Source organism: Eulemur rufifrons, chromosome 14 (assembly GCF_041146395.1).
Source record: "Eulemur rufifrons isolate Redbay chromosome 14, OSU_ERuf_1, whole genome shotgun sequence".
Lineage (NCBI taxonomy): Eukaryota > Metazoa > Chordata > Mammalia > Primates > Lemuridae > Eulemur > Eulemur rufifrons.
This window is the reverse complement of record NC_090996.1, coordinates 10,163,747-10,177,289: the sequence shown is the minus strand read 5'-3', so window position 1 is coordinate 10,177,289 and position 13,543 is coordinate 10,163,747. Positions and strand designations below refer to the sequence as shown.

Below are 13,543 nucleotides of genomic sequence, written 5' to 3'. Positions count from 1 at the left end.
GTCGCGACCCCTCCGAACCCTGAAGAGTCCGTGGCTCCTGGGGCTGTGCCCTGGTGTGCATCGCGGGATCGGCGTAAGAGTAGGCGTGGCCCTCCCCTTGCCTCCCTCCCCTGTGCCCACTCCCCACGACGCCAAACTTTTTTTTTCTCAAAACATTTTTACTTCTTTTAATCCGGAAACATCACAATTTAAGAAGACGAGAAAGAAAGAGGAGGGGGCGATGTAGACATGGGGTTAGGGGGCTTCGATATGCGCCTATGGAGGCCAGGTGTGTGGGGAGGGGGCGCCCTCAGGGGCACTTCCGCTCCACGCACTGCTTCCCGCCCTCCTCGTATTCCTGCTTGGAGATCCACATCTGCTGGAAAGTGCCCTGGGTGGAGGGGCGACATCGGCCGTCAGGGCGGCCCCCTCCGGAGCCCCCGCCACTGGCTTCCGCCGCCCCTCAGGCCCACGTCCCTCCGCAGCCCCACCCCGCCCCGCCGCCTCCTCCCCGCGTCCAGCTGTCTCCTCTTTCCTATGCGCGGGGAAAATACTCCCTTCGTATCATTCAATCAAGAATTCATTCATTCAACCAGCGTTTATTAAGCACGTGTCTGCCCTGAGCCCGGTGCTGTTCCTGAGCTGGGTGGTGGCACTTAGAGCCCCCAGCCAGCCAACCGGCACCCAATACCCCTACACGCATTCCTCCCCTACAGGTGTCATCACGGCTTACAAACACATCACGTCTTTCCCATCCCCAAGAAAACTCTCCTCCACCCTCATCATTCCGACACTCTGACACCTGGCACTCTGGCACCCAACTCCTACGCACCCGTTAAAACTTGCCCCTTGAGGGTTTCCTGCCCTGGGCAGCTGGGACTGTCCCTTCTCTTTGATGGTTGTTCTGCCTCTGCTTGAAGGGTACTGTCTGTGTGTCCCTGGCTTTTGTCCCTGTCTCTCTTCTCCGCTAAGAGAACAGCCTGCCTGGGCCATCCCATACTCCCCACTTTCCCCATCTCTTGTTCCAGACCTAAATACCCAACTGTCTTTTGGACACTTCCCCCTGAGTGTCCCTCAGGACCTCAGATCAACATGTCAACAACTAAGTTCACCATCTTCCGCCAAGCCTTGCCCAAACCTGCTTCTTCCTTGCTCTTTCTCGCCCTGGACACCTGTGCTGTCTAATGCAAGGGCCGCTAGCCTCCTGTGGCCCTTGAGCACTTAAAATGTTGTTGGCCCAAACTGAGATGTGCTCTAAGTGGAAAATATATACCAGATTTGGATGACTACAGAAAAACAAATGCAAAATAGCTCACTAATAATTTGTTTATATTGATCACACAGTGAAATGGTAAATTTTTAGATATATCAGATTAAACAAAATGTATTCTTTTTCTTTTTTTGGAGTTGGGGTCTTACTCTGTTGCCCAGGCTAGAGTGCAGTGGTGTCATCACAGCTCACTACAACCACAAACTCCTGGGCTCAAGTGATCCTCCTGCCTCGGCCTCACAAAGTGCTAGGATTACAGGAGTGAGCCACCGTGCCCAGCTGTAAAATATATTCTTAAAACTTAATTTTGCCTGTTTCTTTGTACTCTTATTTTATTTTTTGTACTCTTTTAAATATGGCCACTAGAAAATTTAAAATTACATATGTGGCTCGCATTATGTTCCTGTGGGACAGCAGCCCCAGCCCCTGCAGTAGCTGGCATCCCGGGCCTCATCCTCGACTCTGTCTGTCCTTACTTGTTTGCAGTGTCCACATTCTGCCAGCCACCTGCTGAGACCCACGCCTCTGCCCTACCCCGGTAGGAGTAGAGACCACAGTAGCCATCTCCCTGCCTTCTGTCTGGCCCCCTTTGATCCACTTTCTACTCTGCAGCCCAAGCGGGCTCCCTGAAAGCCAGATCCGCCTGTGCCTGCACCTGCCCTTTGCCCTTGGGCCTGCCTGGCTCTCCCCACCCCCTGAACTCCCTTTCTTCCTCTCTGCCTCCTGAGCCCTCACTCTTCCAGTCTCAGCTTCAATGCTCCTTGAAGGACCTTCAAGACCCCCAAACTAGGTCAAGCCCTCACTTGAAGGAACACCCCCACACTTTGTGGTGACTTCCTGTTTAACTGTCTCAGCTCTAGATTGTCCCTGCTCACACAGAGGGGGACTGGATCAGGCTCATCCACCTGTCTGCTTCAAGCACAGAGGAAGCCCACTGTACGTTAGCCCCGAGCTAAGTTCAGGCTGCCAGCCTCCACCTTTCTGACTCTTGTTTCCGTCTCCCTGGGCAGCTCCCCTTCTAGTGGATGTCCTGCTTGTCTGTCGTGACCCCACTGTTCCCCTCTGTGTGGCTGGCACCCTCCAGATGCCGTTTGCACTCAGCTCCCCGCTCAACGTCTTGCCTCTGCCCCAGCAGCAGGTCTAGACTGAACTCGCCACTGGCCACCCTGGAACCCGCCTGCTCCATTTCTAGTTGCCCCTTGCTTTCCAGCCCGTCCCCACTACCACCCACACTATGACTCCAGGACAACAGAAAGAGCCTCCGTGCAAGGTTCCTGTGACCCCAGCTCTTACCCTGATCCCAAAGACTGGCAGTCCTTCCAATCATGCCTGTGATCATCATGTTACTCCCTTGCCCCAAACCCACAGGGTCTCCCCTCTGCCGACTGAGCACGGAGGGCAGCTCACCACAGCCTCACCCCAACCAATCTCTCCAGGTTCCTGTCCCTCTGCCCGCTGCCTTGTGTCCTGACGGAGCATTCGCCCTTCTGGGAACACTCACGGACTGCCTTTTCTCCAAAATAAATGTTCGCTGAATGAATGGATGGACAAATGAGGAGGCAGGCAAGGCGGTGGGGGCGGTCTGGGGCTCCCCCGCCCCACATTCAGCGCTAGGCCCGGCCCCTCCCTCTCACCAGTGAGGCCAAGATGGAGCCCCCGATCCAGGGGCTGAACTTGCGCTCCATGGTGCTGTTGCTGGCGATGAGCTTCAGACGCATGCTCTGTGGGTGAAAAGGGGCTGGGGGAGGCAGACACCCAGGTCCTGGGGAGGGACAGGGCCTGGGGGCTTGGGGAAGGCTGGGAAGCCTCAGGGGCAGGGGGCCTGTTCTGGGGCCAGGACACTCCATGCATGGGAAGGAGGAAGGTCTTGGACTGGAGTCCAGGGCCCGGGTCAGGCTGGGCTCCTACCGGTGGGGTCTTTTGTGAAAGCTCTCGATTGAGCCTGTCAGTGAAGCCCTGCAGCAGTGTGTTCCCGCCAGTGACAATGACACTGCCGTAGAGGCCCTGAGAGCAGGGAGGAGGAGTGAGCCTGCAGGAACAGCCCCCGACCCCCACCCCACCCTCCTGTCTCCCCACTACTCCTGGGCCCCACTGCCCAGCCTCAGGCTCCGGCCTCACCGGGCGAATGTCGATGTCACACATGCCGATGCTGGTGGTCACCACGTGGCCCACGCCTAACATGGTGTTCCCTGACAGGCCCTGTGGAGAAAGGTGACTGAGGCTTTGGGCCTCCACTCTCCAGGACCCAGGGACCCCAGCCAGCACCCGCCCCAGCACCCACAACCAAGCCAAACCTTGACATTGGAGGGATCAAACAGGCCCTCGGGGATGCGGAGCCGCTCGGCGCCATAGTCTGTGTTGTAGCCGTTGGGCATCTCGTAATGTACTGTGGGCATCTGTGCGGCCACCCTGCCCGCAAGAGAGCAAGACTTTGCCTGGGCGCTTGAGAAGGACTAGGGAGGGCAGGCAGTGCCAGAGGTCCCCTGAGCCCCGGTTCTGCTCATTTCCCCGCTCCCCGAGCCCCCAGCCCACTCACTGCTCATCGTAGGGGGAGTCTGAGACCTGCAGCACCGAGGCCTGGAAGTCCTGGATCACCTCCTGAGAACCCAGGGAGGGGTGAGGGCCCGGCTTCCTCCTGAGCACCCCCAACCACGCCCCGCCAGCAAGCCCTCTGTCCCACCCCCTGTTCATGGCAGCAGACTAGGAGCTGGGGAGGGGGCTTCGGGAGACCCTTGCCAGCGCCTCACATTGCACATGTAGTTGTGCCAGGACTTGGAGACCTGGGGTAGCTTCTCCTTCTTCTTCCAGTTTGGCGGGGCTCCCTCCCGTACAGGCTCCTGTGGGGGCACAGCGTGTGAGCACCTTTCCCCAGCCACTTGTTAAGTACAAGTGTCACTTAACGCTCACAGCAGCCCTGTCTGCTGTTGTTCCACTTTGCAGGACAGAAAACTGAAGCTCGGGAAGCTTTCATATCCTGCTGCTGGTCACACAGCTCTTACGTGGCAGGGGCAGAACTTGAACCTGGGCCTGTTGAACCCCAGAGCCCACCCATCTGGCCCTCGCACATGCTGCTGCCGGCTGGCTGCATGACCTCGGCTATGTCCCTCAGCCCGTGTGGATCTCTGATGCCTCAATTATAAAATGAGGAACCAGACTCAGGGTCCTCTGGGGGCCCTGCTGCTCTCTGCTGTGATATCTCATGGGTCAGTGGGCCAGTGGTCACAGGGTGAGTGCCCAGGACCCCATGGTGGCAGCTCAGGCCCCACCTTCGCTGCGATCATGTAAGGTGGGATGATGTCAATGGCCATTTCCTGGAAGAGCTCCCGGCACTGCATGGAGATGAAGTCCCCTGCCAGGGGTGACTTGACGATGCCTGGAAGGGGAAGCACTGTCAGGACCTGGTCCTCCTGAGGCACCCCCGACCCCTGCCGAGGCCCCACCTTGCTGCAGGACGTAGCCGTCATGCACTGGAATCGCCGTGGTGTGGGTGGCCCCACTGTCCAGCACGAGGCCCGTGGAGCGCCCGTTTGCAAAGCTGGTGTGGGATGGGTAGGTCAAAGAGACAGCAGCAGCAAGTGAGGGGCTGGGACCCAGGTCTGGCCTGGTCACTGTCTGCTCCACCAGGGTCTAGCCCATCCCCAGTCTGCAAATTCTTGTGGTTTGTGACCCATCTCCTGGAGCAATGCTCTGAGACTCCAGTCTCTTCTTCCCTGTCTAAGTCACAACTTCTATTCCTTCTGAAACCCTAGTCTGTCTTTATTCTTGGTTTTGTGTCCTATAGACACCCTGAAATTAGAGGCCCCATCACCCCAGGACCTAGCACAGGGTCCAATGCAAAGAGATCCTGAAGAAAGTCAATGCTGATTGGCTGCTTGGGAAGGAACTGCCTCAGTGTCCTACACTCGTCCCTCCTCTATCTGGCCCCAGCCCCTGCTGTCTCCTTGGCCACCTCGCTCTGCTCGGCCTGATCTAAGGAAAGGGACAGGGTTGCTGCTCTGGCCCCCAGGGTCTGAGGCGCTCAGCCTGGGCCTTCTGCACGAATGGGGCTGAGGGAGGCATCTGCCCATCAGGACACCGATCTCCAGACAACCAGGCCCAGCTCCCAGCTCAGCACATGGCGCCCCACCCTGGCCCTCCACCCAGGCAGAGCAGCTCGGCCCAGAGGATACGCCGTGAGCACAGCCGTCTTGCATAAGAAGAAGGCAGGAATGTTGTACTGCTCGAACATCAGCTCTGTCAGCTTCTCCCGCTTGGCCCGTGTGTTCCACTGGGGAGAAAGTGAGGGACAGGAGGATTCAGGATGGGAGAGGCACGGACCCATGAGCGCACGCACGCACACGCTCCACATACACATGCACTCACACACACACTCACACATACGCATGCACTCATACATAGTCACCCACACCCACACTCACACACACACACACACACACACACACGCATACGCACTCAGACACACATATACATACATCACACACACACAAGCACATGTATACATGTAACTTGAACTGGTGGCCACAGGTCAAGCCCTTTGACCTGCATAGACCTATTTTTTCTTTCTTATTTTTGAGACAATGTCTGACTCTGTTGCCCTGGTAGAGTGCTGTGGCGTCATCACAACTCACTGCAACCTCAAACTCCTGGGCTCAAGTGATCCTCCTGCCTCAGCCTCCCCGGTAGCTGGGACTACAAGTATACACCATCACATCCGACTAATTTTTCTATTTTTCATAGAGACAGGGTTTTGCTCTTGCTCAGGCTGGTCTTGAACTCCTGACCTCAAGCAATCCCCACTCCTCGACCTCCTAAAGTACTAGGATTACAGGCATGAGCCACCACGCCTGGCCTCCCCATGGTCCTTTAGAATGTGAGAACTATAAAGAATTTTAAAGATCATAGCCCGAACCAAGCTGAGGGAAACAAAACTCAGAGAGGAAGAATGACTTGCCCAAGACCACACAGAAAGCTCTTGACAGAGCTGTGTCTAGAGTCACAGTCCCTTGACGCCTGGCTCAGGGGTCCTTATTATACAGGACACCCTTCAGGCTCCCCCCCAGTCCCCGATACACCCCACTTCCCCATTCTAATCATCTCAGAGGTAAGACAGCTGGGGAAGAGGATTTCTGGGTAGTACTGGTGGATTGAATACAAACATCTAATTTTATTCCCCCCAAGATCTCAGCAAAACTATAATAAAGGGTGATTTTGAAAGATATAAACCCATAAAAGACAAGACGCACATGAAAAGATGTCTACATTGGTAGCCATCGAGGAGATGCAAGTCCAAGCAATGATGAGGTACCACTTCACACCTACCGGAGTGGTGATAATAATTAAAAAATAAAAACAAAACAGAAAATAACAAGTGTTAGCAAGGATGTGCAGGAATTGGAACTCTCACACATCACTGGTGAGAATGGAAAATAGTTTAGCCATTGTGGAAAACAGTTGATAATTCCACAAAAAAGTAAACAGAATTACCATATGATTCCAGCAGTCCCACTCCTAGTTATATACCCCAAATAATTGAAAACAAGTACTCAAACAAATCCTTGTAGGCAAATGTTCATAACAGCACTATCTACAATAGCCCAAAGGTAGACATAATCCAAATGTCCATCAGTGAATGAATGGATAACTAGTGACGATGGTTGCACAACATTGTGAAAGTTTTTTGTTTATTTTTGTTTTTGTTTTAAGAGACAAGGCGTCACTCTGTCACCCAGGCTGCAATGCAGTGGTGCAATCATAGCTCACTGTAACCTTGAAACTCTTTGCTCAAACAATCCTCCTGCCTCAGCTTCCTGAGTAGCTAGGACTGCAGGTGTGCACCACCATGCCTGGCTAATTTTTTAAAAAAATTTTCGTAGAGACAGGGTCTCACTATATTGGCCAGGCTGGTCTTGAACTCCCAGCCTCAATTGACCCTCCCATCTCAGCCTCCCAAAGTTCTGGGATTACAGGTGTGAGCCATTGCACCCAGCCCACATTGTGAATGTATTAAATACCACTTTCCAACACAAAGAAATGATAAATATTTGAGGTGATGGATATACTTATCACCCTGATTGGATCATCATACATTATATACAAGTATCAAAATATCGCAGTATACCCCATAAATACAATTATTATGTGTCAATTAAATATAATAAAAGTTTAAAAGTCACTGAATTGTTAACTTTTAAAAGGTTAATTTTATGTTGATGAATTTTATCTCAAGGAAAAAAAGAGACATAAACTTTCAGGTTGGGAGTAATAAGAAAGGCGAAAACAGCAACAAAATTTTGAAGGCTGAAAAGCAGATAGGTGAGTGGTAACTGACTTAACAGATTCAAGAATACTGACTCCTAAGCCAGTAGCAGAAAAGCCAGGAACAATCTGGGTTAAATGGCAGAACTCCACAAGTGCTTAGGAATTGGCAGTTTCTGGTACCTCTGGAAGTGGTGGTGAAACAAAAGCTAAAATAAGATTGTTTAAAACTGTACAAGTAACAGATTCTTAAGCTCTCTTCCCAACTCTATGTCATTGGGCTATCACCCACCCCAGTTTCAGAAGACTAGAAGTTTAGTCTCTGTAAAGAACAAAATTGAGAATCTCTAAACTGGTAGGACACTTGATACAGTTGGGAGTGAGGGCATTATACTTAAAACAGGGGAGTTAAGAGATGCCACACATATTGAATGCTGAGAACAGCAGCCCCATTCCGTCACTTGGCCCCAAGAAAGTGGGCAGCCAGGCCTGTCTTCAGGGTGGAAGTCTGTGGGATCCCATCAAAAATATGAAGATGGCTGAGCACAGTGGCTCATGCCTATAATCCCAGATATTTAGGAGTCTGAGGCAGGAGGATCACTTGAGGCCAGGAGTTCAAGATTAGCCTGGGCAATACAGGAAGACTCCATCTCTAAATAAATCCATAAATAAAAATTAGTCAGGCATGGTGTGCAAGCCTTGTAGTCCCAGCTACTTGGAAGGCTAAGCAGGGAGGATTGCTTGAGCCCAGGAGTTCAAGGCTGAAGTGAGCTATTATCAGGCCACTGCACTCCAGCCTGGGTGACAGACACAGTGATACCCTGTCTCAAAAACAAACGAACAAATGAACAAACAAACAAACCAAAAAACTAAGGAGGCCAATATCAGAGGCCAAAAAGCAACCTAGTCAGATCATCGTATAGCAAAGATCACAGTCAACAACCCCCATACCTGACACACATAGAGCTTCTAATCAGCTTTTTAGTCCCCTACCCTTAAACATAAGCAGACAACCAAAGATTTGCAGAAATATGAGAAAAGCCTATAAAATGAGATAGAGACTCCTCAAAAGTAGCAGGAAAAAAGCAACTTGGGAGAACAGAGATTATACAGGAGGATGAAAAATTCCAAAAGCAAAAAACAAAACTAATGATAGTCTCAGTAAGATTACAGATGATATTGCACTCGTGAAACAAGAATAGGATACTCAAAAAGGAACATTCATGGGGACACAAAGAAAGAGCTCTTGGAAATTAAAAACACAGAATTGGAAATGAAAAACTCAATTGAAGATATTGAGTTGGAATATAAAGTTGAGGAAATATTTTGGAAACTATAGGAAAAAGGTAAAGAGATGGAAAACATAAAATAAAAGATAAGAAAATTAAGGGACCAGTTCAGGGGGGCACAAAATCCAACCAACAATAAATCTCAAAAGAGAGAACAGGGAAAATTGAGAGAAATTAATAATCACACAAATAATTAAAATTTTTTCACGGAATTGAAGACATAAGTTTCCAGATTGAAGGGACATACTAAGTGCCTAGAGTATTAAAACAAGCCAATATCAACATGTATCATTGTGAATTTGTAGAATACTGAGGATGAAGTGAAAATTCTATAAACTTTCAGAAAGAAAAAAAATTATATCAGAGAATCAGGAACCAGAAAGTTTTGGCTTCTTAATGGCAAGAATAAATGTTGGAAAAAGGTCAGTGGACAAATGCCTTCAAGATTCTGAAGAAAAATGATTTCCAACCTGGAATGTGATACCTAGCTAAGCTATCAATCCAAAGTCACACATGCAAGGTCGCAAAAAAAATTTACTTTCCCTGACCTTTTTAAGGCAATTACTGGAGGGTCTGCTCCACGAAAACAAAGGAGTAAATCAAGAAAAGGGGTCAAGTACAGGAAACAGGACCTCTGACACAGGAGAGGGGTGAAGGGATTCCTCAACATGATGGTGAATGGAAATGTCAGGATGCCAGCTATGTCCCCAGTGTAGAAGGCTGCTAGTGTGAAATGGAACAGGTCACTCAGCTCCTGAAGAAATTTCGTCAAGAAGATGAAATTGATAAGCTATCTAATGTAATTAATGTCTTGAGAAAAGAGATAGATAATTGATTAATAATGTAGGGTCATCTGACAAGATAGATAGAAAACTAAGCAAAATAAAAAACCAAGACAATTTTCAGTTCCTGGGAAAAGAAAAAGTTGCATAGGAAATGAAAAGTAATCATAGGCTATTGTCAGCCTCAGCCCTGATTAGCATACATAGTAATAAGAGTGTAAATACTGAATATTGATCTTTTAAAAAGCCTAAAATACAGTTGTACTTAAGGATGGGGGATGAGAAATATGTGTAGTGTAGGCTGCGGGAGAAAAGAGAGCTAAACGCTCATTTCTATAGTGGGAAATTCATAGATAATGCCTAAAACTAAAAAGTCCACAAGCAGCAATGTAAGTGTGATATTAGAGATATGGAAGGAAATATCCCAAAAATTAGCTAACAGGAAGAAAAGCAGATGCCTTTGGAGGGGAACAGAAGGAGCAGGGTGAGAACTGCCATTTTTTTTCTTAACATACTTTATAAAGCAAATTGATTCCTTATATGTATATATAATGTTGGGGAAAAAGTTAAAAGATAACAAAGGACGCTGGGAGGGGGAAGGGCAGCAGAGTGGGTAGAGCAGGGAGAGAGAGGGAGAGATGGAGACTAAGCCATGGAGGAAGGAAAGTGGTTGAAGAGGATGGGATGGGAAGGAAAGTCTGAAAGGGGAGGTGAAGTGAGTGACAGCAGTGGCTTGAGGGGAGCGGTGAATGGTGGAAAGGAGGTGGGGGGTGGCAGGCTGGGGATGGGGCTGGATGAGGAACTTACCGGGGCCTCCGACATGAGCACTGGGTGCAGGTTTGGCTCAGACTTGACATGTTTGCTGTAGGTGTGATCCAGGATGGCTCGGAAGCACTCCCAGTCCTCGACTGGGGCCAGAAGACCAGCGTGGAGAGATGTAGGTCGGGCAGGCAGGGGTCAGGGACAAGAAGGAAAGGAGGGAGGCCAAGACCAAGGGAGGGTGAGCCCAGCACCAGCGGGGAGGCCCCCCGTCCCAGGAATCTGGTTGGCCCCTGGGTTGGGAACCAGGCAGCTGTGGGAAGCAGTGAGGAGGTCCCTGGGACTTGAGCAGCTGCAAGGAAGACTCCATGGGTGTGGGGGTGCTGTGTCCCAGGTCGTGGGGGTGGGCTTGCAGTCTGTGTGGGGAGGTGGTGGGTGGGGGCCCCTTACTCATGCCATTCTTGAGGGGCGACATGACCTCCGCTCCATCCCGAGGCACATGCAGGGCATTGGTGTCGATGTGGAAGATCTTCCCTTTCTTCTCTTTCTCCCCCTCCAGTTCCAGCCCGCCCCCCTCCTCCGCGGCCAGCAGCCCCACCGTGGTGGGGAAGTCAGCCTGGGGGGAGGATGGGCGGGGAGAGAGATCACCCTCTTGCTCCAGTTCAGCCCATGCCAAGCCCTCAGCCCACCCCTGGGTTTATTCCCACATTCTTGCTCAGCAGAGCTTCTGGGCTGGACTGTGAGAGCCCTGGGTCACTGGAAAGCCTGGAAGGGAGTCCGGAGCCCCTAGGATTTGAGGGGAAGGGGCTGGAAGGCTCACCTTGGGGCAGTCCTCCCCAGCGTACCCAGCGCGGACTGAGAAGGAGCCAATGTCAAAGACCAGCGCCCCCACCTCATCTGTGCGGGGAGACAGGCGTGTGAGGGGACCTCCCCCAAACTCTCTCCCCCTAGGTAGCTCCGAGAGAAGATCAGGACAGAGCCACAGTCTCGCCACCTTCAAAACCGGTCCAGGGCAGGTGGGAGCTGGGCCTGGAGTCCAAGGTCCTGGGAGTGGGGGTCAGGCTGCCAGAGTCTCTTCTTGCCCAGTGGCCTTATTGAGGCCACTCTCCTGGCCGGGAAGGAAGGGGTCAGGGGCCGGGCAGAGGTGGGTTGAATTGTGGAGAGGTTGGGCCCGGTGCGCGCGAGGCGTCCGGGGAGGACAGGAAGTACCGGTGGCGCGGGACCCAAGCCTCAGACTGGAAGCGCTCGAGCACGGAGCTGACAGGCCCAGGGGTGCCCGGAGCTTGGATCGCGCGGGTTCGGGGCGCAGGGGCGCGTGGCCGCGGGCGAGGCCGCTCCGGGATGGGGAGCCCGAAGCCCGAGGCTCGCTCACCTCCGCCGTAGACGCCCCCGCTCATAGTGCCCTCTCTGCGCGGCTCGCGGCCCGTGGGCGGCGGCGGGATCAGCACCGAGGCGGCCGGACAGCTCCCGGGATCCCGGGCGGGGCGGGGCGCGCGGCGGCCAATCGGGAGGCCGGATCCCGCGCTCCCAACGGCGCCGTCGATTGGCTGCGCGGCGAGACAATAACCCGGCCGGGGTCCGCCGCTTTAAAGGGGCAGCCGCCTCCGGGTTCGGCGGCGGGGAGGAGATGGGGGGAAGACGATGGCAAGGCCATGGAGACCGGCCCTAAGGAGTAGGCAGCAGAAAAGGGATGGAGGCTTGTCCATCCGGGGACCCGGGCTCCGCAGGATGACTGATGCGGCCCCCACTCCCTTACTTTTTAAAATGGGGTCGGGGAGAGAGCGCCACAGTCCGGAAGGGTCGTCCATCCTCAGGCTCGGAGCAAGGGTCTGCCACCCCCAGGCATGAGTAAAATCATGGAGAGGGAGGAAAGGGAAGACTGAGAGAGGAGGGTGTCGGAGGGGGGTGTGTCTCTATCTCTCCCTGTTTTTTTTCCTCCTTTGCCTTTCTGATGAGCCCTCTTTTCTTCACCCACCACCTGGTGCCTGGACCTTACCCATCCACACGTGTGCACACACGTACACACGCATACACACGTGTACACACGATCACACATAGGCACTCAGGTAACCCGGCTTTAGTTCCCTTTCTCATCTCTTTCTCTTCAGCACCCTGTTCTCCTGGGGAGGCGTTTATCAAGAGAGTTTTCTCCTGGGAGCCCAGGTTCTTCTGGGCTCCTGGCACCACCAGCACGGCAGTTTTTCTGGAAGAGGTGGAAGAGCAGCTCTGACAACCTGGGTGAGCTGAGAGACTTTTACGTGAGCGTGTGTCTGTAGATGTATGCCTGTATGTATGTGTTTATGTCTGTGTGCATATGCACGTGTGAATACATGTGTTTTGGGGACACTCCTACCTACTTGTTTGGGGGTGGGGAGAGCATTGAGGTCAAAGATGGCACAGGAAGAGGGTACTGTTTGATGACCACATGTTCCTGAAGGTTCTCTGCTCACTCTGGAAGATACCCCATGCTCCCCAAGCCAAAGGACAGATGGTTTGAGCTAACTCATTGGTTACCTACTAGTGACAGTGGCATTTCACGTGCCTAGGGTTGGTTCAGAGTTCAGGTCTGGCACCCCACACTGAGAGGGTCCAGGCTTCAGTGGGACTGGTGAGCAGGAGAGAGCTGACTCAGGAGCTGGGAGATCGAGATTGTCCCCAGTGACCCTAGGTCAGTGATTGATCTCTCTATAACATTGAGGCTTGGTTGAATTAATTGGATGAGCCTCTTAACCTCTCTGCACTTGCATTTCTTCATCTTTCAAAATGCAGAGGTGAGAATTAAAGGAAAGCTGGAGGGGAAAGTGATTATATTCATGGCTTGCACCTCTCCTTTTGTTAACATTTAATGATGTTGCCTCACTTTCCATGGAGTTCATTTTGTCAGTTCCCACTATTCCTTCTCCCCATCCCTCCAGCCATCTCATCTCAGATTCAGAAACTTTCCCACTCAGAAGAAACCTTACCGATCATGGATCCAATCCCAGGATTTTTTTTTTTTTTTCGTAGAGACAGGGTCTTGCTCTGTCATGAGTGGAGTGCAGTGACACAATCATAGCTCACTGTAACTTCGAACTCCTGGGCTCAAGTGATACTCCCACCTCGGCCTCCTAGCAACCACTGGATTTTACAGATAGGGCTTTCCCCAGCTAGAGCTGTGCCCTGGGTCACACTGGGGTCAGAGTCAGGGCTAGAGCCAACATCTCGTATCA

At 52.1% G+C, this 13,543-nt stretch overlaps 1 protein-coding gene across 2 annotated transcripts; it reads right to left on the bottom strand.

The window, feature by feature from the left end:
* Positions 1 to 138: 138 nt before the first annotated feature.
* ACTL6B (actin like 6B) lies at positions 139 to 11,823 on the bottom strand. 2 transcript variants are annotated; one of them, XR_011235301.1, is made up of 14 exons: positions 11,707 to 11,823; positions 11,155 to 11,231; positions 10,785 to 10,950; positions 10,383 to 10,483; positions 5,419 to 5,516; positions 4,690 to 4,784; positions 4,516 to 4,622; positions 3,997 to 4,086; positions 3,786 to 3,847; positions 3,544 to 3,658; positions 3,368 to 3,448; positions 3,158 to 3,253; positions 2,884 to 2,987; positions 139 to 370 (listed from the first exon to the last, which is right to left on the bottom strand). XR_011235301.1 is itself a non-coding variant. In XM_069486063.1 (14 exons), exons 1-14 carry the CDS (start codon positions 11,729 to 11,731, stop codon positions 290 to 292), a joined length of 1,281 nt encoding a protein of 426 aa, XP_069342164.1. In that variant the 5' UTR covers positions 11,732 to 11,823; the 3' UTR covers positions 139 to 289. The 2 variants fall into 2 exon arrangements, 1 of the variants encoding a protein (XP_069342164.1); XM_069486063.1 differs by having other exon boundaries at positions 2,884 to 2,970.
* Between the last annotated feature and the right edge of the window lie 1,720 nt (positions 11,824 to 13,543).